The sequence below is a fragment of the Mugil cephalus genome, chromosome 4, assembly GCF_022458985.1.
Source record: "Mugil cephalus isolate CIBA_MC_2020 chromosome 4, CIBA_Mcephalus_1.1, whole genome shotgun sequence".
NCBI classification, from domain to species: domain Eukaryota; kingdom Metazoa; phylum Chordata; class Actinopteri; order Mugiliformes; family Mugilidae; genus Mugil; species Mugil cephalus.
In genome coordinates, this window is record NC_061773.1 from 28,279,553 (window position 1) to 28,305,666 (window position 26,114).

General features: G+C 41.3%; 1 protein-coding gene across 11 annotated transcripts in view; it reads right to left on the minus strand.

The window, feature by feature from the left end:
• The window catches only part of LOC125006529 (band 4.1-like protein 1), a 93,308-nt gene that overhangs the window by 17,357 nt on the left and 49,837 nt on the right, over positions 1-26,114 (minus strand). For 5 of the 11 annotated variants that reach the window (XM_047582642.1, XM_047582638.1, XM_047582637.1 and 2 more), the window contains exons 3-16: positions 25,474-25,641; positions 19,153-19,257; positions 12,061-12,103; positions 11,789-11,864; positions 11,264-11,482; positions 10,355-10,442; positions 10,115-10,267; positions 7,630-7,727; positions 6,744-6,919; positions 6,246-6,475; positions 5,838-5,873; positions 4,588-4,632; positions 2,027-2,176; positions 256-342 (exon numbers count right to left, since the gene is read on the minus strand). In XM_047582642.1, coding sequence (XP_047438598.1) covers positions 256-342; positions 2,027-2,176; positions 4,588-4,632; positions 5,838-5,873; positions 6,246-6,475; positions 6,744-6,919; positions 7,630-7,727; positions 10,115-10,267; positions 10,355-10,442; positions 11,264-11,482; positions 11,789-11,864; positions 12,061-12,103; positions 19,153-19,257; positions 25,474-25,641 — 1,674 coding nt within the window. The remainder of the gene's footprint in view (positions 1-255; positions 343-2,026; positions 2,177-4,587; positions 4,633-5,837; positions 5,874-6,245; positions 6,476-6,743; positions 6,920-7,629; positions 7,728-10,114; positions 10,268-10,354; positions 10,443-11,263; positions 11,483-11,788; positions 11,865-12,060; positions 12,104-19,152; positions 19,258-25,473; positions 25,642-26,114) is intronic. The other 6 variants (XM_047582646.1, XM_047582645.1, XM_047582639.1 and 3 more) reach the window with 5 other exon arrangements.

Here is a 26,114-nt window from a genome sequence, read left to right on the forward strand (position 1 = left end):
TAAAAATAGTTAGACATGCCAAGCACAGCTGCTGCAGATAATGAAATCTACACAATGATTTCAATCACAGAAAAGGGGACAAGGTGTACAACTGGTACATATTGAAGTTTTGGTAAGCATAGGTATTAATGGTTCAATATGTGGTTCTTAGACAATAGACAGATGAATGATAGTACTGCAATACACCAACCCACGAATGTTTTAAATAGTAAACTATATCATGAGGACAAAAAGGAAGAGAGAGAGATGTGCAACCTCGGGTGAAGTCACCACAGTCTTCTGGACGAAACCCTCAACAGACAGGCTGTTAACAGGGTCCTTTACCATCGGCCGGCCCACCAACTGGCCGACACGAAGCAGAGGAGAGAGTTTAAGAGAGAAGGAAGAACAGCTATTAGAGCTCAGACTCCAAACGAGAAGGTTTAGTGAAATGAACAACTTCATGCAAAAACGTCAGGACAGATGAAAGGCAGAAACTGAGGCCACGTTTACACGAAAACTGAATTTTGGGTGAAACCGCGTCGGCCTTGCACGGTTCTGCCTGCCATCGATGACGGATCCGGATCTTCTTGAGACTGGAACAACATAACTGGTGGGCTACAGGCCCACCAGTTACAGGCTACTATGTGACTGTTCTGCATCAGATACTGACCCTTGTATGGTGGCTTGGTCCAGTATATACTATTGTTTCACCACCACAATGAGATAAAAATGATTACGAACTCTAATCCAGACTGTATGTTTGTATACGACATGCAACCTTCATGCACATGCTACGCCTCTTCTTCTTCTTCTTTTTCTTGCAGAGTTCTGTAGAAGAAAGAGCGCCACACATAGGTCTGGGATATGCACTACAGCCTTTCTACAACTAGATGCGGTTTTGCAACGGATCGACATCTGCGGAGAAATACTCGACAGGACGGTAAGGAAAAATCGGATCGTTTTCGGACGTGTGCACGTGGCCTGAGATGTTCTGCAGTAACTTCTCATGCACTTCAAACTAAAAACATGCAGCCTCGTCTACCGGACTAGCCACCAAATCCACATAACTACACGAGGAGGGATTTTCTTTGTGTGTGTGTAACCAGATCAAAGAGCTAAGTTTGACTGAATCTATTCGAAACAGTGAAGAGCAGAAAGACTTCCTCAGCCTTTCGACCGTCAGTCAGACGGAACAATGCAGAAAGCACGGAGGCAGATTACATTTTCCACCCCAGACAGCATTTGACATTCTATGGGCATAATCTGATTGTGACAGACAGCACACGAGACATTGTCTCCAGGCAAAGATAAAACTATCCCATCTGAAGACTCCAATCTCAAATCTTCAAAAGCCCAATTACCAAAGTGCGATCAAAGCTTGAGAGATTTCGTGATTAGGCAAAAAAGAAAAACGCCGTCACTCTTAGGAAATCAAGACAAAAAAGAAAAATACAGATAAATTATTTCTCAAGTGATTCACATTGAATAAATCTCAAAAACATCTTGAATCTAATCTCATCAAGATGTTTCCGTCTGCGCTGCTTGCCAGTCATCGTCAAGCACCTCTGGGATACTGTCAGAATTATCCCGGTGCTCCAGAAAAAGACTTCATTACAAACACATATTAAAATAAACTTGTTTGCTCCTGTGAGAGGTAATATCTTTGCACAGGAGACACCTGTTTGCAGTGCCTGTAGGGAGAACCATAACTGCCCTAACTAATCACGCTCATTTACTTTTCTTGCAGTTATGTGCCGGTGCAGTCTGACTGGAGGCTTAAAAAACTTGAAAAGTGTCTACATAAAAAAAAAAAAAAAACAGGAAAGTAAGCATCTCGGTGTGACAGAATTAAATTTATGACCTGTTTTGCTTAGAGTGAAGGATCAAAAAGAGTAATTTAACATTCAAGAACTCAGACGGGACGCTTTAATCAAATGTCAAGCTTCAGAGGCCGCTGGTTTTGAGATTCAGAGCCAAATGGACTCAAAAGCCCCTCCCACCCCCTCCGCCGCCGCCGCCGCCGCCGCCGCCAGCCCCTACTCACAGCCTTCTTTTCTGGTGTGCCAGTTGGGGAGGTCGCTGACAGACGCTTCTCGCGGTTCATCAGCTTGCTGTTGGGCTCCCTCAGGGCTCTCTTCAGCTCGTTGATGCTGGCCTGGTGCTTCAGCAAGACGTCCTGCGACTTGTCCAGGAACTGGAGGAGAACGAGTGGAAGAGGAGGATAAAAGACGACGGAAAGAGAGAAAGGCTACGTGTTAGCAGGGACCTGAACATGCTAAACTACAGCGGTGCCCGCATTAATGAGATGATACTACATGTACACAGTGTGAATTGCCTGCACTTATCAACTGCACTTGTTCTGCAGATGTTGTACTACTCTGTGAGAAAATGGCATTTAAGCTGCTATTGAAGTTCAGAAAAACAATCACAGCTACAACTGAATTAGTTTTTAAGGCACAAATGAACACGACAATCAAGGCACTCGCTGCAAAGCCAGTGAATGGAGAAAATGAATATTAAAACATCAGTTAACTTTGTTCGCTAATTAAAATTCTGAATTTGATTTGTGTGTGTTCTGGGAAGGATGACGGAGCCGGTGGTGAAATGTATTTACTGTTTAGTGCTGCATTTTAATGAAATGATGAATAACGATGTTTTCTGCATATTAGAGGGTAATGCTGCACTTCTCATTCGACTACATTCATCAAACAGCTCTATATAGTCACTGCACATGTTCAAGGACAAGTTTACACAATATGGCTTTGTAAAAAAGTAGCCAGCATATATCCTCTTCTATTAGTTTCATAGTCAGTTTATTTTTCACCACTAAAACTCAACAGGGAATCACAAAGCGCCTGTTCAGACTTTGCATCTTTCCTTGTAGCTGTTAACTAAATAAATAAATAAATCTAAGTGAGAATTTACAAATGTGTGTATTTAATGTGAGTATATGTGTATTATTCTTCGTTAATTACTGATGTGGTCATGTTGATTAAGTCATGACACACACACACATAGAACAGCTCTGTTCTCGGTTCTGGAGCATTGGTAGAGATCCATCAGTTAAAACACATGAGGCGTATTTACATACAGAGGAGCTGAGATCAGTACTGGAGACACATGTTAATGGCTGGTGACTTGAGGTCAGATAGCTTAGCTTAGATCTTAATGCAAGATCTGAACAGGCCCAAACAATCAATAATGAACTAAAACTTTTAAAGGTATGGAGCCAGGTCGACTTTTCCCACTTTTCTGAGGCAGGAAGGTGGTCTGGAGTTGCTCTGCTGGGAACTGACTAGTCCTACGTGACATCTGAGTGCCATGGTTTTGGCTGTGATTGGATGTAGGACTATTCAGCTGCATTGGGAAGTATTTTTGTTTTCTCTGAACTGGTTGAAACACACTCCATGATGAAATTTAAAACTCAAAATTGAGTCTGATTAAGCCAGGCTGCTACAATACTACTACAAATACATGCAGTATTTGACTGTTGACAGCCCTCATCACACTGGAAGTTCATTAGACGTCTTGGACCATTTATGCATTTTTAAAAAGACCGACTTTATAAAACTCATTTCATTCAATAATGCATGATATTCATAAGCTCATAACTATTATCTATTTGAGTCACTACACCAAACCTAAAATCAGGCAGCAGGCAGAAAAGTAAAACACGACATAAGGAGTTGTGCAACAGACAAACTAATAATTTATACATTTATACAAATCTTAGGCATTTTAAAAGAAGGACGTGAAATAAAGTAACTGAAGCCGGTTGTATTCATCGTCTCCCTTATGCTGCTTGGTGACAAACAATAGACTGTATGAAGATGGACGGTGGAACAGTCTCTCTCAAGTGAAGCTAAAGCAATTAGAGCTCCCCCTGGTGGCTGGAGGCCACAGTATAGGTCGTAAGCTCCACCTCCTCCATGTTAGCGGACAGAAGAATGGTTTCTGTCATTTTAGGGAGTTAATATGATGTTGATGCATGTTCACGTGTCAATTTTGAGGATGAGTTTCGTTTAAAATAGTAACTTGATGCTATAGAAACGTGATGTGTATATAATCCTAACTGGTAGAGGTGGACCCGAGTGCAGTATTAATTCAGTGAAAATGTGAGTGAGTCTGGGGTAAGTGCAGTCCGGTCATCAAACTAGCGGCTCCGCCGTACTGATCAGACTCTGGCTGCAAACTCGGATCGGCTGCAAGATGGCACCGCCCGTATCCCCAGGAAACTAGCATCAGTCTAGCTAATGCAAGCTGGTGGGGTCATGTCCATATTTATACAGTCTATGGTCACAAACTCAGGTCTATTGAAAGGACAATGGAGAATGAATATGTACTTTGTTGTGCAAGCACTATCTTCAAAATGTGTCCATCACTGGACAGGCAAGAATGGACTCAAAGAAGTGTCGATGTTTCAAATCTCTATGACATTTAGAAAATATATATCAAAATAAGCTTGTTTGCTTGAAGGCGGATCACGCAGAGATGGCCTCAAGATGGTAAAATCCTCTCGAGTCCGCCGAGGCAGAGCAACAGGAAATATGCCCCCAAAAAATAGATAAGAAAAAAGCACAAGAGCTGAGTGCAGGAACCCGGTACCTCCTGTTTGTGCCGAGGAGTGGTCTCCTGGTCCAACTGAGAGAGCTGAGTTGGGGCAGGAGAACGGACGGAGGGGAGAGAGGGGTCAGAGGTGAAGGGTGCGGGGTCGGGGAGTGCAGGAACAAGGTCAGATGCAGAGACAATAAGGTGGTAAGTCAGTAAGAGGACAGGCAGGCAGACAGACTTAGAGGACAGATTTGAACACTTTGAAAACATGCCAATTTCAGAAATCATCCCAGAAGACATTTTGGAATCTATGAGATACATTTAATTGTCCTGTTTTTTATACTGAGTGACATTCAGAGCGTTTACATGCACAGCTTAATCAAATTATGCTTGAAATTCGATTTTCTCAATGTGGTTCTTGTTCTAGTTTATATGCAATGGAGAAAATCAAATAACTGACGGGACATGTCCTCCTCCTCCTCCACACTAGGTGGCGATATGTGTCTTTTCAGTGGGTTAATAAGGCCCCCTATTTCTGGTTGACCTATTACGTCACATAATAAAAAACTGGAGTCATTCATGTGTCAGACTGGCTTTTCAAACAACAACCAGATGGATAATAGTTCCGTTATTTAATCTTGTTCATTATACGTGCTATATCATGGTGCAGATAAGATGGCGCTATCCCTCAGGTGTTTTTTTTACAAGCTCTGTTTACCTTCTTCTTCTGTGACCAGTGTACTTGGATGTTTTTGTTCTGGGGTCATATGCCAGCGCAGCAGTTGTAGATCATGTGCACATGTGTTGTCTAGTTAAAGTCCAATTAAGCGTATACATAGCAGAGAAATTTCCAATCACATTATCTGGGTGTCTTAATCAGATAAGGAGAACTCAGAATTTAGTGGGAGTAACGTGTTCACATCCACTTAAATTGTCCAGTTAAAGTCGGATTAAGGCAATAATTCCTTTTCTTCCACGTGCATGTAAACGTACTGACTGTTTACTTCAGGTTCCCTGAGGTTTAACAATCTTTGTGAGTCAGATGTTTTCTGGGATGCTTAACTATGACAAAACAGAGCAGACATAATCTTTGCAGCATCACTTGTTTATGTGGTGCAATGCAGCATAGTCTCTTTGCTAATGTAACTACATTGACAGCCACAGTTACAGCGGCAAACCCCAGAGAAAGATAGGCAGAGGTACAACTAACAGATACTCTCAGAAAGAGAGAGAAATCATGATGGATGGATACAGAAAGTATACAGACGGACAGACAAGAGACCAAATCACCAGACACCAAATACCTCTTGTTTACTGTCAACTGGTGACCCAGCCTCCTCCTTAGCGCCAGCAAGAGTTGAGAAACAGAAAAGGCATGTTAGCAACACAGGGGCTCCTTGAGTTTGCATTTCTCAGCACAGGAAGTGAGAAAAGTTAAATACTGTAAAGCTGTTAGCGGGATTTATGAGCAATGCAGTGCAAGCGTTTAAGCCTGAGCGAATAGGAGTGAAAGAGATGTTAGTGAATGCTAAAATCACGACAGAGTTGCTGCAGGATAAAACCGATCTGAGAAGCTTGCACTTATTTACGTCATCAGTCCTACAGTTCCTGTCGTCTCCCTGCACCAAAGCTTCAAGCCGACTATTAAATGTGGACTTCACCACAACGTGAACCTATGACATGTCACATTTTATTGTCTCAGTCTTAACTACCATGATCTCTTTCTTTCTGCTCGGTGTGACGTCGCCATCCTCGTCCTGGTCCTGGTCCGTTTCCCGTGCCGGCTCGTGGTCCCTGTCCTCCTCGTCCTGCTCCAGACTGGGCTCCAGCTCCGTCTCCTGCTCGTCCACAGAGGGGCTGTGGAGACGTCGCTGTTCACTGTGACTGCGGTGGGACATGCCGTCGTGGTTCTCACACATGGACGAGACGGGACGTGAGAACTCTGGCCAGAGAAGGACAAAAAAATTCACCACTTCTATACAGCAATATACAGCTGGTATGCAGCTAGTTTAACTTGACATCAGGACTGGAGGCTTTGTCCAAATATAAATACAGATGACAAGGTTATTTGCTGCACAATTTCAAGACAGGTTTTTTCTATTCCCTTCATGCTATGCTAAGCTAAGATGTCCAACCCCTGGCTGCATCACCAGAATACATCACCAGACTCTCCACAAACAGATCTAACGAAGCGCTAGTGTCGCTCTCACCTCCATCCAAGCTCCTGGACAGCAGGTACCTCTTGCTGGTGGAGCGCTCAAAGTGAGGAGCGGGCCTGTCTATGAGAGCGCTGGCCTGTCTGGTTTGAGCCTGCGTCCTTCCACTGTAACGAAACTTTGAACCCATCACCAAGAAGCCCTTAGGAGGAGGCTCCGGAGAGACCAAGCTGTGGGAGCAAAGACTGCAATCAGCAATCGGCACATTCAGTATAAAACATTTTTTCCACTTTTAAGAACTGGAATAAATGCATACACTGATCAGGCATAACATTATGATCCCCTTCCTAATATTGTTGCCTCCAAAACAGTTGTGACTCATCAGAGAATGGACACAGGCCTTCTGAGGGGGTCTTGGATGTTAGTGGGGGCCTTTAAGAGGAGAGAGGCTGGATCATCCGACAGATACTTGATCAGTCTGTGATCTAGTGAATTTGACAGCCAGGTCAGCACCTTGTGCTGTTTTTTGAGTTGTTCCTGTGTGTCCACCTGTGTCAGGCTGCATACTCCTGCAGATAGAGTGTCATTGCTGTGGGGTGGGGGGTGTCTGGTCTGGTGTAGGTGGGTGCTACATGTCTAAGTAACATCCATGAATACCAGGTCCAAATGTTTCCCAGCAGAACACTGAATTGTTGCAAGATGTTCAATATCATTTACTTCTACTGTCAGTGTTTTAATGTTGTGTTGTACAGTACATGACTGATTTGTTGAGTTCATCTTTAGTCAGATAACTGTAGAAGCTATGTGTACATCTTGACATATTTATTCTACAGCTGACTCTTCTTCAAACATAATGTGAGTGCCAGCGTCGGGGTGTTTGTTGCTTTTGACGGGAATCAAAGGGGAAACTTTCCATCGTTACAAGAGATTGAGTTCTTACCGGAAGAAAGTGTGATGCTCAATGCAGACCTTCCAAAGCCTCTTGGCAGCTCTGTGGTTGGGAAGCTTAAAACCGATTGTACTTTCAAACTGCTCATACTGGAAGAAAGAGAAAGCGGGGGGAGGGGGAGTGGACAGCATACATATTTACTCTGTTCTGCTGAGGGTAGTAGTACTTGACAGCAGACCAAAATATCGGTTAACTCAGTGAACTCATAAAAGAACATTTGAAAATATGAAACCTCGTATACCTGCACGAACCCAGTCAATGCAAACAGTGTTTTTTTTGTGCTTGCATAAACACTACTGCCACAATAAAAATCTCAGTACATGAGCAAACATATAAAAAGATGCCGACTGGACAGAAAGGGGTCGATCAGAGCAAAGAGGGACAACCTCTGAAGTATTTCATGGCTCTATATTTACACTCCTTCTGTTCTGGCTGAGGCTGCAGCTGCAGCAGCTCTGTTAAAGGGCTTCTTTATTTGACTAGATCACAGGCTCACTGTGCTGCTCTGTCACTTGACTGGGTCTCACCCGGCACACCGAGGCTCAGCGCAGGGAATAAGCTCCAGTGCTGCACAGCACAATGACGAAGGGCCAAAATACAGACCTCACCCTGTGGAAGGAGCTGAGCTTAGACGTGTGTGGTCATTTTTGGGCACAACTAATCATCGAAAGAATAGATTGACATTTTGCTCAGGAAGTTTAAAAAAAAAAAATACTATGACTGTTGACAGCCCTCATTACACTGGACGTTCATTCGATTTCTTGGACAATCTATGCATTTTTAAAAAAGACCCGAGTTTACAAAGCTATCATTTAATTGTGTATGACATTTATAAACTCATATCTCTTATAATAAAATCTTGATGCCCTTACAAACTTTTTGTCTTGAAAGGGCTTGGTTGGAGTCCCGACACTAAAGCTAACAAGACAAACGAGACTATGTAGGTGGAGCCAGGAGACTGTTTGCTTTGGGTAATGAGTGACAGGTTTCCTTCATAATGTCCGTGTTGAAGTCCTGTTTAATTACATGCACAAATACCCAGATGTTTTATTTTTATAGGTGTTTAAAATTAGACCGTCAAAGGATGTGTTATATTCTAACTACATGTGCTATTACGTAGACAAACTGCATCTCCAGGTGCTGCAGCTCTTACCGGTTGATTAACACCAGACCCAAACTCAGGGGAGGTGGACTGAAATATAATTCATCATGTATTTGCAGCACAGTCTTCAGATCTGTCCCCAAACACACTGGGGGAAGAACATGGGACGCAAACAGATTGCTTCATTTACAACAAAGTATCTGGTTGTTACAGTCACATGTCACATAGGCACATGTTCCTATTTAAACCTCAACTCCCCACCAGTCATTTAAACAAGCTACTTGAATAGGTCCAGTTGCTCTTGTTTAAGCTTTTTAATGTATTTATTTTTTCGAATATACTTTAACCATCTAATGCATTGTTGTAATAATAGCAATTACTGTACATGATTAAATTTTCACTGCATCTGTGCAGCCTGTTTATTCACCGTGTCCATAGTCCACAACTATGAATGCAGTCATCAGACATCATCATCATAATCAGCCAAACAATTATATCTATATGCCATTCTTTTTGTAATAATTTTCTCGTTCTCTCTTTTTTATTTTGGGCATCTGTTTGTTTTTATTCTGTGCAGATGTGCACAAATGGAAATCGACTGGAAACAGGGAGGAACAGCTTGTCTGACTTTTACTGGATCAATCTAAAAGCACTTCTGCAGCTTACTAATTAACGCGCCACATATCTCTGTGTTTTTGTTTGTTTTTTTACTCATATATTTGAATGTTTGAGTGGAGGTTGTGATTGAGTGTAAATGCACGACTGTGTAGCTGGGGCTGTATTTATTTATGTTTCTGCCTCATCACCAGAACCCAAATAATTTTATGTTTTATTAAGTTTATTATCATTATTATTATTATTATTTTGATGTTGTCTAGGCTCCTGGTCTGATGGAAGGACTGAAAGGGGATTATCAAAATAATCTTGAGGAGACCTGCAAGTCTGCTACATTATTTCTTTATTATTATTATTTAATGTATTGTTTATTTATTGTTATTTTTCAATCTGTTTTGAATGAGTGTTTATACGTTTGTGAATTGTATTGTATTTTATGTTTTTGAGTAAATGAGGAGGTTATATTCTGTGGCAATGGAAAATAAAATAAATATGTTCACAAAAATATATATCTCTATGTTCAACTGGCTAGGGATAAAACCTTTGTGCTAAGATAACCTCCTGCTGCTTCATATTTCATATTTACAGACACTAGAGTTGTGTCAATCATCTCTTTAACTTCCCACATAAAAGTGAAGAAGCATTTTTTATTTGTTTTTTTTTAAATCGTCTGATCGGACAAAAACAGAAAAATCGAACCCCAGCTTTCTTTTAGCCACGATGACTAGTACACAGACTTTATGTATTACTACTTCCTACCTCCCCAGGCCTTATCTTGATGTAGAAGTTGCTCCTCTTGTACGATATCTTGAGGATCTTGGGCCAGGCAAAGCGGTTGATCCTCAGCCTATCACGGTAGATCAGCAGCCCGTTGGCACAGACTCCCAGCATTATCTCTATCCCTTCAGAATCCTGCGGCGGATGCAGACAGAAATTATTCATGAGCAACACTGTACGTATTTCGTGGAAAATTAGGAAAACCATTGAGGAACAGCCGACCTTGGCGTGATGGAGGTCTACCCCGTACATGGACAATTTCTTCGCGTTCTCCAAGAAGTTCATCTCGGCCTCTGCTGGAGTCATCCCCCTACGGGCCCAATAACAACAACACGTGTAATCGACACATCAACACATTTTCTTAATAATAAACGCAGAATCTTTCACAGGGGGAGCAGAATTATCTTGGTAGTATGCTTGATATATTCACTCCTATGCCAGAAAAGCTGCATCAAACCAGAGTGAAAATCTGAGGGAGTGTTCTCACACTGTGCTTCTAAGTGACAGATGGCTCAGTAATGTGACGGCATCTATCAGCCATATGCACGATGGAGTGTTTTTATACAAACGGAAAAGTCACCAACCGACCACACCGAGAGATGTGCCGATATATTAACCTCCTGAAGACCCTGCGTCCTCATATGGGGACATTAAGTTTCAGGTTTGTGTTTTAGCTTATTCTGCTTCATTTAGTCCTGTTGTCTTGTGGTAGCAAAGGATTTATACATTCATTCATTCGACAGCCAATCACAGGACAAAAGTGGACAAGGTACAAAACCTCATGACACGTAACTTTAACAAACTCTGTGGTAACGAGCTTCAATGTTGCTAATTAGTAAGTACTTGTTTGAGGACGTTGGGACTTCATTGTTTACAGTTCTGTTTTTGCACACCCATGTTCAGGTATTGAAATAGTTTTATACATTTGTTACACAGTAGTGGCTTAACTGCATTAGATGAAATAATCCCTGTGTCCACATATGAGGACTTTATTTTTTCCAAAGACAATGCTAAGATTTATACTTCTTAGGTTCTTACTAATCCTTAATATCTTGGAGAAATTAAAAATGCTTTGTGAAAATAACTTCTCAGGAGACTAAAGTCAGATTTAAACACAAGGGCGTCCCGTACTTGTAGTTTCGGTGGAGCTCCATCACTCTCTCCTCCAGCTCGCGGGTCTGATTGGGCGCGAAGCGGAAATCGCTGACGTAGTCCGGGCCGTGGTCGTCTTGGTCGTAGTCTCCCAACTCTGCCTGAACGGTGTAGGAGCCCAGGAGGGCGTGAGTGACGAATGAGCACGGCAGTCGACCTGACAGCATGTCATCCCTCAGCTGCAGACACAGGTAGTATCTGTCAGATGAGACAAAAAAGGAGGGAGAGGATGGAGTCAGACAGGCCCAAGCCAGTGCAAGCTCCGACAAGCATTCAGCCTGGTTAATCCGCAGCAGTTAGTAGCATTCCTTGGCTAATCCTCGAAAAAGGAGAGAGGGATTTGGGTTGCTTTGACACAGGGGCAGATCTCCCATGAGGACTGTTACAATGCTTTTTTGGGGGGAAAATGAAAAGTGGCAAATCATCTGAGGAGCTGTGGAAGCAATTTCTCCTTTGATTACAGCCAGAGTTACAACTGTTAATATTGTGGAAGCGTGCGCTAACCTGGTGATGTCCTCTGTGAGCTGGGAGGGGTCCGGAGGGTAGAACTTGACAGCGAAGGCAAAATGCCACGGAGAGTCTGAGGAGAGGATTACAACGAGAGAGCTGGAAGCTTAAATACAATAAACTTAATTAAAAGACATCGTTAAAACCGTGGCTAACATTTTAGCACATAACTTAGCAATTCAGCTGTGAAAAAAAAAAAAATTTTATGTCTCTACTAATTTAATTTTTTAAATATTTATCTACTGCAGCTACTTGGAAGCAACACTCACTGCGCATCTGCTTCTTGATCTCCTTGGAGGGGTCCAACCAGTTCTGAAAGAAAGACAGAAGGCATGAGGAACTCACACAGAGCCGAGTAGAAACATGGCTTAATGCGCACCCCGGTGTCACATTTTGTTCTAATTGCCACCGGTGTTGCTAGTGAAAGCCTCTCCATATGGTAAATAAAGAAACTGATCCCTCCCGTGCAGAACACGCAGCGAGGAGATTTAACTCGAGCGTCTTTCCTTTATTGCGTCGACCATTTATGTGTCTGATCTCACAGAAATCTGACCGTGCAGTGAATCTCGGTGCATTTTGTGCACGGATTCACGTGTAACAGCAGCTGTAGAGGACGCTGCTGCCTGGATGCACAGCCACACAGATGGCAGTGGAGAGAGTACACAAACATTTTCCAGAGAGCGATCTCACAGAGCTAAAACTGAGCTTATCACAACCAGTGAGGGGTTTGCAATCTTTTCAATGGGTCCGGTCAGACCTTGCATTAAGATAATCTTAATCTTCCTTTCCTATGTACACACATCATAGCATCTACACACAGCCTCAAATACAACCACCCATAACAATTCTATCTACCATTTATAATACTATAAATGTATCCATTAATGTACACATAAACACTCATTTGCCCCCAAATCTAATTTTTTCCTTTTTAATACTTTGAATATTTTTATGTTGGTGTTAAGCTTGATTTGTTTTGGTAATGAATTCCATTCTTTCATCCCTCTGTAACTGATAACAGTGTTTCCTATGGGATTTGTTCACAATCTGGTAACAGATGCATGGCTGGTGATGTATCCAGTATTTTTAATTCTGAAATTAAGGTTTTTAAATAAAGCAAAAGGTCATTTTGAAACATAAATTGTTTCTGATGAAAATGATCAGTGAATATAAGAGTCTGTCTTTAACCAACAGCCAGTTTAGTTTATTGTGCACTGAGATGATATTTGTCCTATAGTCACACTTGAGTATTGTGCGTGTATTTTCCATGTTGTAGTTTGTTTAACATGTGTTTAGTGGCATTGGACCAAACTGCCAGGCAACAGTGTAGATACATTAATATTGGTGGTTCAATAGCTCTGTTCAAAAGGTTTGGGACCAGAGAGTTAGACACAATGTGTCCTGAGTCACATTAAAGACGTCCTGTACTGGACAGGGATGCTCCTGCCTGATTCATTCAGTCAAAAACACACCATTACAAACAATGGCCCTTAAAGAAAAAAAACACCTTAAGTGATGTCTGTTGATTAGTAATGAGAACCTTTAAAAAAATTACAAATGATTAGTGAGTAATGAGTATTTAATATGAGTACACGAGTGTGATTCTGTGTTAATTACGGATGTGGTCATGTTGGTGCATGAGGAGCCGTGTGTGGTTAAGTATTTCCTCTGTTTATTTATTTACCTTCATTACCGGTGATTATGGTGCATATGGAAATCTGAGTTTTGTGCAGGTCTAACTAATGTCAGGGTAGAGATCAATAAATAGTAACTTTAATGACTTTAAAGTCACGATGCCCATTATGTTAATGCACACTGTTAATCTTTTATATACCCTATTTACTTCTGTCTCTATTATGTTCTGAACATTAGTTCATGTCATTAGCCTAATAGCATAATGGCCTTCATCAATAAAAATAAACTCTCGTTTTCTGAAAACGTTCAAATATGACTCAGTTATGCTATTAGGGTTAACGTTATGCAAGTTTTGTACATTTTTTTTACGTATACTATTTTATTTGATTTCTTTTTGATTTAATCTTTCAAATTATTATTATTATTATTATTATTATTATTATTATTGTTATTATTATTGTTATTATTATTGTTATTATTATTATTATTATTATTATTATTATTTTATTTTATTTTAAACTGACACCCACGTACCTAGAGCTAGTCACTAAGCTCATGAGACCCAGCGTCCTCATATGGGGACAGATTTTAGGTTTGTGGTAACTTCTTGTTCTGCTTCATTTAGACCTGTTGTCCTTATAAGTGGACTTATAATCCTTCAACAGGACAGGCCCAGTGTCTCAGAGTCACCATGTTCTTCTCTGAAGGCACTGAGGTTGTGGCATCTCACACTCATTCCTGGCCATCTGCTTATGACTTTTGTTTGTCTATTGCTTCAGATTTTTGTTTCACTCTGAGGCCTTGTCTCTGTGACGTACTTTAAACTGAGTTATTCTTCTTGAAACTGTCATCAGTCTTTATAGACAGTACACATGTGTATCAACCACAGCATATGCAGATAAACTGATTCTACGTCCACAGCTGGATTGGTTAAATGCAGAGAACATGAGGATTTCTTTAAAGGATAACAAGCAAACGAATATATCTGGGTTTAAGAAGATCTAAGCTGTGATAGATATCGTTTCACTGGGTCATATGATTAGATCAGACGTGCTTTGAGATGCCTCAATAACATCCGTTCTCCAGGAATGTGTCAGAACGCTTTCATTCCTACTTCCAGGCAGCAAAGCATCCAACGTGGCATTAACTCAGCTGTTATTTTTGATCATCGCGCATTCCCACACAGACACATGTTTCTTGAATGCGACACAGCTCTGAGCTGCCTGCAGAGCACACAGCTGACAGTGATCCTCACTAACCCGAATTCCACACAGCAGCTGATTATTAATGCAGGCCGTCTTTCCAGCAGCTGATATCAACATGAGTCAGGGTGGAACCACGAGCAGCGAAAGGGTTTGAGACAGATCAGAGCGATTCCTGTGGCCGTGATGGACAAACTGACATCTCTCATACAGGCACAAATACATGTACTCCTTCAGCATTTAGTCAGGCTGATAAAGACTTTAAAGAGCCGCAGGCAACATTCAGGTAAATAAACAAGACAGATACTTGTTACAATTACTATCAACAGGTAGCAAAAAGGCATTAACCAGGAAAAGGCTGAGTTATTAGTGAACGATAATTTCAGATTGGACAGAAACAGTTGAAGAAATTCATCGCATGGAAAAGAACATTTTCCCTAAGACACAACACTGAAAATGAAACAAGTATTAGGAGAAATGGAGATGTTATCTAACACGGAGGTGATCCCAACGTTGAATATGGCCTCTTTGTTGTTGATGTTTGTTATTGATTTTATTTTTTTTTAATAAGCCCAGTTAGGGTTTCTATACCTCTCTGGCACTTTTTTCTTCTTCTATGTTATTTTCTTTGTATTATGGTGCAAACAAATTCACAAATTACAAATATTTGCTTTAATTGGAGAATTATATGTTTTTTTTACTCACTGAATAGATACTGAATATTCTGTGTACATTTTTTTTTATCCACAAAAGGACAATGGAAGTTTTTTTTTCTGTGTGGAGAGATTCTCTCTGTTCTTATCTTGTTTTCCTTTCTCACATTTTGTTCTGTAAAAAGGTCTATGAAAAGCAGTGAAAACCTGTTCTACAAAGGCTAAGCCAATCTTTCTTATTTGTAAAAAGACAGAAAATATGTTATGTTCGGAGTAGAGGTGGGAAATAATATCGCAATATTTTTCCTTCTGATACCACATCGATTTTGAATGTCTTAATATTGATTTTAACCTCCTGAGACCTGCGTCCTCACATGGGGACATTAAGTTTTAGGTTTTATTGCAGCTTATTCTGCTTCATTTAAACCCAGATTTATTCTTCAGACGATGACAGATGAAGAACAAATCCCATCAAATTCTATGGTTAGAACTTATTTATTTAAGCTTATTAATGTTTTTTAGTTTGATATGACCCGCAAATTTAACAAGTTTTATCAATAGCAACCAGCCGGACGATCCGGTCCATGTACATTAAGTCAAAAACAAATTAAGTCAAATTAAAATTAAGTCAAATTAAGTCAAATTTTGACTTAAAAGTATTAAGTCATTTTATCATCCCTCCTGAATCCATCTTATATCAGCTAAGGACTAAAGAGTACTCAATTAGTCTGGTGCTCTCTGCTGAATTGCTTTTCTCTGCAGAAAAAGCAGGAGGAACTTCAAATCAGCAGCCTCTCACGGCTTCACTCTTGCTTTTGAAACCTCAGTTGATAACACAATCGTTAATTCAGACAACATTTGGCAGAAGAGATTAAATTAAAGATTAAATTCTTGCTCCCCCAGCTGAGAAGGAGAAAGGGCATCTGAAACAACATTTTGATTCTCAACCTTTTGGTCTAGCAATCAGCGAAGACCCCGGACAGTCGGCTCACGCTGCGCCCTGATAAGCCGGTCTTTGATGAGACCGTCATATTGATCTAAGCGGCAGCAGCCTCACCTACAATCAAAGACATCAAAATATTTGGACTTTTTTTTTTCTTTTCTACCTCTCAAAAGTTACGTCCCTCACAAGTAACATGTGAGCTGACAAAGCATCCACGAGCTGACGATGGTGTCGGAGGATTTGCTCCAGATGTTTAAAGAGACTTAGACTTGTCATGTGTCCTATCTTCAAAAGGCAGAACGTTCCTCTGCATCCCCATGCGCAGTCGCACACCTGCCCTCAGGCTGGTTCACATCAATCGAAAACCTCCCAAACCCCAGATCAAAGACGGAGCTGACAGCCAGGATCCATCAGCTCGGAGTCAATTACATGATAATATGATAATTTCACCGGCCTGTGTATCTTACAACAAAACAACAACGACAACAACAAGCAGAGAGAAACGCATTTAGGCCTTTTTTTCAAAATGTCACAATGATTTGTAATACGTTCATTAGGAGCAGAAATGATTACGCCGCAGATGAAAGAGAGAAGGCAAAGGATTCGAGATGTAAGAGTAGAAGAGATGTTTGCTTTTTTTTCTAGTTCCATTGAATCTTCCAGACAATCCTCTTTTGTAAACATGTGAATGGACAGCAGCTTGCAAACATACTCACCATAACAACTTCATACGGTCATTATATGTGGATGTTGTGTTTATATTGTAGGTTGTAATGATTTCCCCGACTGTAACCTCACTTAAAACAAAACCTGGGCAAATAAAAACGAGTGAAGGCTACACCACCAGAGCTGAGTTTGTTTTTCATCATTCACAAGTTTCATTACTTCAGATTTCTGCCGTTGCGTAGTGACATAACACTAAGCTAGCTTGCTAACCCTCCTGTGACCCTACTGTAACAGGGTCACATATATTACTTACACAAAATCTGCTGTATATGTAGTTAATTTCTATAGACCCCCTCACAGTTTGTAAACAGTGGGGCGTTTTTCAAGGGGCGGGGCTTAGCTGGAGGAAAAACATCTCAAACACCATAGCCTGTAAACGCTAGTTAGCATATTTCAACAGACTGTTCTGGCAAGAGTGGACGAGGAAAACGTATATTTTAGAGAATATACTATTACTCATACACACACTCATTTAAAACATTGACTCTGACTGATGGGACTATATTCATCGACCCCTTCACTCTCAGTCACTGGCTGGACAATTTGACCAAAGGAGGACACAGCGGGGACAAAGTCTGGTCTGTCTTTATCAAGTGAAGTCTCTCCAATAAAGATATTACCAGAAGTAAAAGGAGCCACTGGCTAATGTAGCAAATGCTACTTCTGCTTGGACACCCCTGAAACGCGCTTCCTTCTGTTTTGCCTCCAGCTAAAACTACTGTATAAAGTGTCACTTTAGGTTCCTCAGAGGTATGTGTCACGTTTTTAATCACAATTTAATGTTACAACTGTTATATTTATGCATATTTGTTGTTGCTGTTTTAACAACTAACTATGCTAACTTCACCTCTGTCTTACATTTGCTATATTTACGCAGGACCAGGTGAGAAGCAGCTAAGGATCTAACAAGTGGCAGTAGCTCAGGAAGTAGAGTGATCGTCCAATAACCGAAGTTTGGCGTTTCTGTCCCATCCTATCCTTAGTCTGTCCATTGTGTCCTTGGGTAAGACACTTAACCCACCTTGGTCCCAGTGTGAGCTCCACTGATTGTGAGTGTGTAATATTATGAGTGAGAGATGTTTGGTGCTGGTCGGAGAGGCCGTAGGCGCGGATTGGCTGCCAGGTTTCTATCAGTCTGCCTCAGGGCAGCTGTGACCACGGAGGAAGTTTACCACCACCAGGGTGCGACTGTGTGAGCGAATGAATAATGTATTGAACTGTAAACGCTTTGAGCATGTAATGTTAAGTTCAGTTTATTTGGATCCCCTTTAACTGTTACCCTAGGCAATAACTATCCTCCCTGAGGTCCACAACAAAATAAAATAAAATCACAATTAAATCTTAATCAATACTTTAAGTGACAGTCTTATGTAATATAGCTCAGAAATAACAGCTGTTTCTTGATTTTTTTCCTACTCTTGATCACTGTTATTGTGATAGGTAACTGACTTAGCTCTGTACATCACTGATTAAAATGAACCAGTTTTGCCTGTCTAGTGGAGTGGGTATGTCTGTCATGAGTATAATTAATCTGTTTATGCAAACAACATGGTTTTCTGTTAACACATGTGCTTCTGAACTTGCAAGCAACATTCGTTCTATGATAAAACAATCTAAACATTTGTGCATGTATAAGACATTAGACCTTTATTTTGAACTATTTGCAATTTTCTCAGATCTTTCTTAGCTGCATTGAAACGTTAAAGCGTTATATAAAACCAACGCATTATTATTCATCATTATTATTATTTCATTGTCTAAGTTTATCAGAAATTATACCATTTATTTTAACGGTTACACAGTCATTATGAAAGTAAGACAGGGAAGTCAGTAAATTATGTTCTGAGCTGTCTTAAACTGTGGCCCTCGGCTTTATTCCACAGACATTTAACTCAGCCCACGATGTTATTTTTATCTCCAGAGCAATACTTGAATAACTAAATTTCACATACGCAATTTGCAAAGACTAAATTAAGAATTTTTCATCTCCTCTCCAACTCTTAAACTTGTTCAAATGCCTTTTGTTCATGCCCAGACTGAACGTGGAAATTTCCATTTCGCCTTCATCTTTGAATGATGAACAGCGCTCCCCCTGAGAGAGAGCCGGCCAACAAGTGAGAGGAATACAGATTGTTTGGGTGAGCAAAGTGTTTATGTGCTGAGACATCCCCTGAGGTTATTGTGTTACAAAAATCCACTGACCTTCTGGCTCTCTGTGTCGGAAAAGGTCAGACCAAAGTAGTCCTTCTCCAACAAGTTGAGGTGCGCGCACACCCTGTCCATCAGGGTCTGTCCTTTGGAGTGTTTCTGAGACAAAAATACATGAAGTGGAAAAAAACATCAGTAGAAGATTCTCTCTCTATCTTCCTGAAAATGCCATATGTGTAAGAGCCCATTAGCGCTACAGTTACATTTTATTGGATACAGTATCAGACCCCATTAGACAGCTGGCCTGTTCAAGGTTCTCTGGTTCAGAGCGCAATAAAACCAGGCAGTGTGCATCAGACACCAGCAAGAATGGACTGAGAATGGCTGAGATTGGTATTTCACTGCATGTACAGGAATCAAGGTGAGAAATGTTTCCCTTCACATTCAAGAAACAAGTTACATGAGTTCACATTCTGAGTGCGATGGTTCTGTCTATGTACATTAAGGTGCATCCGTTCTCACTATGTGCAGATATACAATGGTTTCACAGCCTCCTATAAGATCAAGTCAGTGAACTGAATACACAAGTATATACATTTATTTATATATCAATTGGGGGAATTACTTTACTGGTACATTAGACTCTATACGCTGTATTCTGAATAAAACACACACATTTAGATTCACATTGGTTTTTGGTATCAGTTCAAATACGTGGCTTCCTTAGAGACGTCTTAAAAGGTGGAGATTAACTAAATGCAGAGGTATCCATCTGGTCTCTGTTTTCCTCCGAGCTGATAGGTCAGCATATACCCCGACCAAGCATAACATTATGACCACAGGTGAACAGGTGACAGGTAGTAAATAACACTGACCATCTTGTGACAATTCACTGGGAAACCTTTGGACCTGGCATTCATTAATGTGGATGTTACTTAGACATGTAGCACCCACCTAAGACCAGACCAGGCACCGCCCCCTCCAACCCAAAGCAATGACTTTTCTTGATGGCAGCAGCCTAACACAGACACGAAATGCTTCAGAAACAACTCAAAAAACGTGAAGAACAGCACAAGGTGTTGACCTGGCCTCCAAATTCACTAAACTGATCAAGTATCAGTGGGATGATCCACAGACAGAGGCCCCTCCCCTCAATCCACAGGACCCAAAGGCCCCCATTAACAACCTTGTGTTGCAAGAAACCACAGGACCTAGACAATATTAGGAAGGTGGTCATAATGTTATGCCTGATCGACGTTAGTTCCCCTTTGGTCTCATTTTATTAGGTTAGTTTAGATTGTTGTTTTGTGTTTAGTTTACCTCTTATAAATGCCCTTGAGTTTGTCAATAATTTTGTAATTTAAATAAAATAAAACCCACACTTTTTTGGAAAAGTGAACCCGTGTCTGTTCGTCCTTGACTGCTTGGTCCCCGACCATCAGGATGCATAATGTTTGGCTCCCGGCGATAGAGAGCCATCGGCTACATGTGGCACAGCTCTTGAATTGACATTGAAAATCAGTACGATGGGAGTATGGATTAGATTATCTAGTGTCTGCCACATTGTCATATTGTGACTCCTGCTGATTTAGACCTTAATCAGTCATGAAATTCACTAAAGCATCAAAATAATACCAACAACATTCATTTTATAAGATAAGATAACAGCTGGTAAAAGACATTATGTGTCTTAAAATAGGACCAGCTTCGATGCAACTCAATCTCTGTTTGCATCAAACGTGATAAAGAGCTTAGTCCAAGTCTGTGCTCAGGTGCAGCAGTTCTTAGAGCCACATGCTAACGTGCTCGATAGCCTCTTTTGCAGAGAGAACATGCTACGTTGTCCCTGAGAAGACCCCCTTATCGCGATGCCTTAACGCGCTTTTCCTCGTCCACAGTGGATCAAACAAAGCTGGTGTGATGGCAAGCCGGCGCTTCTGAATCAGAGGCGCGAAGTGTAACAGAACGGCACCGGCGTCAAACGTGGGCATGTCGACACACCGTCCCAGCTCCCACGTTTCGCACACAGATGTGCGATTCCGCTGTGTGTGTGCGACTGCCTCTGCTGCTGGCTTCAAGCGAGTCGCGGCACCAGAGCTCCCTCGTTCCTTCTGTTTACCTTTCATACAGAACGACGAGGCGGAACGAGAGCTCGACGGTCCTCCAGCCTCCAACGGGCTGTGTGAAAGCAGCGACTGATAACGCTGATACCCAGCAGTGCTTTGAGTTTGAATGCTAGCATCGGCATGATAACGTTGGAAAAGAGTGACACTCCCGGGGACGTCGGCATTCGGTCAGAGTCGAATGATGAATAAATGTAATGAATAAAATGCTGCTGTGGCAACAATACAGGGAAAAGTGCTAAAGTAAGTTAATCTTGAATCTTTATTGAATTTTACAGCACTGCATCCGAATGATAAGTTGGTTGAGGAGATATTTTACGCCTCCACAAAAAACAAAGATCACCTATCACCTATCAACAGACACAGCTACAACCAAGTTGACTGGCATGTTGGTCCGTGCACATCTCTTCTGCTGCCAGTTTTGTTTTGTTTTTAAAAAAACAACCGGATGGACGAGAAGAGCCTGAGAAGACTCCTGGGGAACCTCAGGTTCTTTTTTCCATCAGACTGTGGTTGATAGCTTCCTGTACTTTGCTGTGGTTTGTTGGTGAGAGCAGCAAAAAAGGAAAAATCAGTAGAATGGACAAACTGATCCGATGAGACTAACACACAGTGAGTTGGAGACATTTGTGTCAGGGAGGGACAGGAAGACACTGGACAAACTGCTCTCCATCACGGGACAATTCCTTCACACTAAGTTCACTATAGAGGAGCAACTCAGTCTCCAACACACTGATCCAGCTCTGCATCCACAGTGACGCTACAGGACGTCATTCAACCAAACTCAATGGAGCTGCACAACAACTCACCTTTTAATGTCGGTGGTTTTCTCTCCATATTAGTTCTTATGCTTCATGTGTATACAGTGTATATTTACTTCTATTTCTTGTAGATGTGTGCATATGCAAATGTTAATAATAATAGTAATAATAATTTTAATGATATTTAATAATACTTTCGAGAAAAAAATTGAAATTTCGAGAAAAAAGTCGAAATTTTGAGAAAAAAATTAAATTTGAGAAAAAAGTCAAAATTTTGAGAAAAAGTCAAAACACATTGCCGAGAATAAAGCCGATCTTCAACCGGCAGGACCGTATACATATGGTACCACCAATACTCTGCTGATGTGTGTTGGGGCTTAATTAACAATTAATATTCAAAATTTTAAAGTGTATTGTGATTATTTTTTCAGTTATATTGCTGATATATTTTATTGGACTGTGGCATGTCAACAGGGGCCTGGATATTGTCACACACTGTTGACTTGTCCACTGAGGGAGCGACGTAACGCAGCAAAACACAGACACTGCTCACGGTGAAACTCCCTGTGGGTCCGACTAGCGAACACAGTTGATCCATCCTGGCAAAGACCTCACGTTCGCCATGAGTACAGTGGCACAGTTTGTATTCTGACTTTTATCTTAACATTTCGACTTTTTTCCTCAAAGTGCATGACAAAAAATATTATATATTTGGAACAACTATCATAATGTTTAGATCTAACACTTATCACACATGCACTGTTTCATTCTCCCCTTGAGCCTTGAGCTCACTTTGTAAGTTGACAGGGAGATGGAGTGAGCAGTTGCCAGGGAAACAGATGCAGTATTATCCCTCTGCTGTGTTATTTCTTAATATCTCGTGGCAAGAGCCGGAAAGCAAAATAAGTATTTTTCCTCTTTGTCATTACGGGTGAAAGGAGGCGACACTTGGGCTCGGCCTCGAAGCTTTCATCGTGTGAGTCAGCGGGTCCCCAGCAGCAAAGTTTCTTTATGCACGGCTACGGCGTGCGGCGTGACATCAGAGGCAGCCGGTGGAATTAAATAAACAAATCAGCATTTGCAGCCTTAATAAGCCGTGACTGAGGTGATCCAGTCTATTTGCTCTCTGCTCCGCAGCAATTAAACCTTCAACGGTGAAATAATGCGCTCAGTCTTGCCACCTGAAAGGAGACGGGAAAAGCCAAGACAGAATCTTGGCAGTGTGAAAATACAGCTAAAGAGTATGAAACACTCAGTTTGACCTAAAATAGCACCGTGCAGAACACAAGCCCACCCAGGATTGACTAAACATGGGGGGGGGTCAAGGCGTTTCCTGCCCCAGGACTGTGAGGATTCTCAGCCACGCAGCCATTACAAGAGGCTTAATTAACCCATGAATACGGCACCTCCTCCAGGGAGAGCGTTTCCAAAGTACGGCCGGCCTCCTCGCAACGCTGTTATTAATGGGAGGCACGAGGGAGGTTCAGATATGGCAGGCATGAAGTTCAGCCCCGGCAATTACAGACAGGAAGCAGGAGCGAGCCCGTCCATGACCCGGAGGTTTGACGCTCTCACCGAACCAGAATTTTAAATAAGCACGGCCTGGCAAGAGGCTGCGTCTGCACGAACTGTGACTGTCACGGCCTCCGAGTGTGGGGGCGAATGTTCAGGGAGGAAGAAGCACTCGAGTCGAAAAAGCTCTTCGCGAAAGGCAAACTCTTGTTGTGGTGTTGAAAATGCCCCAAACGTATTTCAGAATGTTTTCATTGCGCTGAAAGAGAGAGGCTGGTGCAAGCGTAGCATTCCTGAGCCTTAGCTCAAACACACACACACACAGAAGGTTTGTGTACTTGTGTGCCTAAGTGTCCTAAGGGGTGGCTCAGTAATAATAACACTACTCTTGTATTTTCATCGTTGGCTGGCCCACGCTTGCAATGACGTAATAACTGTGGATTATTAGCGACCCGCGCTGAGGGCTTTTTGTGGATGTTGACTGTTAGTATGGGATATGTAAATATTAACAACCTTTATTTTAATTTAACACATTACTACATTCACCAGCTGCTCACGGGGGCTGTAAATGTACAGCAGGTATGTGTTACAGACAGAACCTAAAGATGGAGTAACACCTATATGACATAGAGGTAGCATCCACGTACAACTCAAAGCCACTGTGCCCTGAATTACGCCGTAACGTTAAGCCTTAATAAAACAGGAATTTATTATCAAGACACATTCTTTGAACCAGCTGCTGTAAAGTTGGAATATATTAATATGTGCTTCTACAGGGACTGAGGGACCAGTCTTTGGTGCTTGACTTTTCAGCTTCAAAAATAAATAAATAAATGAAATATGTGTCTCTTCTTTCTTGGTAAGAATCAGACACACACACAAAAAAAAAACACAATGTCTGTAATGCAGTTTTTAGTTTTTGCATCTGACAGCAGCACATATTAGTTATACTTAGAGGGACTCTATCGATCCACAGGGGAAATAACTTGGTCACAGTAATTTAATTTAATTTAATTTAATTTAATTTAATTTAATTTAATTTAATTTAAAATATGAATAGATTAAATTACATAAAACATTTAATTAAATTACCGATAAAAATAAACATAAATAAAATAGAATAGTATGAGTAAAAAATCACAAGATTTGCGCAAACCTATAACAAATAGAAAGAGAAGTAAACGTACACTGTAGAAGTAGGATTATTGTGAAACTGTTCAAACATTCCTCTACTCTCTGTCTGAGGCGTGAATTCTTAAAGAGCTGCAGCGTCTGTGTGTTTGTTTGACCGAGTGTGAGCCGAGGCCACGGTGGACAGGATGACGTCCCCTTCGACTGCAGTCACACAGAAAGTTCAATGAAAAGTTGAACCGAAACAAGGAACCGCTTGAAGAAGTTCTGCATAGTTGTCTCAACCGTCACACAATCGGATACAAATTCTTCCTTCTACTTTCCTGCCAACATATTTCAAAAGCAAAAACAAACTTAAAGGTGCTCTTGCCAAAAGGTGCACACTGCCACAAAACCTCCAGAACCTTCAGCGAGCTGAAGCTGCACGTACTGCATGGAAGGAAATGAACTTAACACCTGCCTCCTCTCCGCCGGCTCATGCCTGCCTTCGCTTTCCTTTCCCAGCGAGAGGGAAATGCCCTATTTCACACCGCTGGAGTAATGACAACAGCTCTCTTGCGAGGAATGAAAACTTTCATTCTCCACTATTTTATGTGTGTATTACAGAAATGTGTAACACTTTTTTTTTGGCCCTGGCCCCCCTGGTGAGCTGTCAGCGTGGCGCCCTCCCTTTTATTCTCTTGGCCCCTATTATCTGCTCTGTGCAGCACCATGCAACACGCGGCAATTACACATGCCCACAGAAGAAAAACAAAAACAAAGGAATAAAAGGATGCGGTTTGCTCAAAGCATGTTAAGCCTAATTCCAGAAAACGTGTTAATGCAAATTGTTTTTTCACTGTTCTTACCTCAATTTCTCCCTCGAACTCAGAGGAATCCAACAGCGTCACTTTGAAGGGGGCCGTTTTGAGGCGTTTGGAGCCTTTCTGGGGTGACTTGAGGTTCTTGTTCGGGGACGTCTTCTCAGACGTGTCATCGGGTTCCCTGTGTTCATCCAGATACTTGGAGTTCTGTTCCTTTGAACGTATAAAAATCAAAGTTATACACAGTTATATATACATCTAGATCACACACGTATCAGGAGATACTTGCAATGGTTAAAACACACATCAGATGGGAATATATTATGTTTTATATTGTGCTAAACGCCGGCAGTTTCTGCAGCAGCTCCTGCAAAAGATCTGGTAAAAGTGACGGGAGTGAACGTCAACCATGCACTGTCAGCGGTTTGGTATTAATAGGTATTGGATTTTAGGCACTGTGTGCAATATGTGTAGTGTGTATATAAATATATATAGATACTAAAACACAGAATGCAATGCAGGTCTGATGAGCCCCAGTCACTAAGCACGACAAAACAGAGCACAGAGATAAAATACAGCCTCTAGAAGAGTGCAAGACTGTTGCAATATCAAGAAATATTCAGATAAAACTTTATCATCAGCGCTGTCGTCATTAACTACAACAGCTTGTTAAAGAAAAAGTTGAG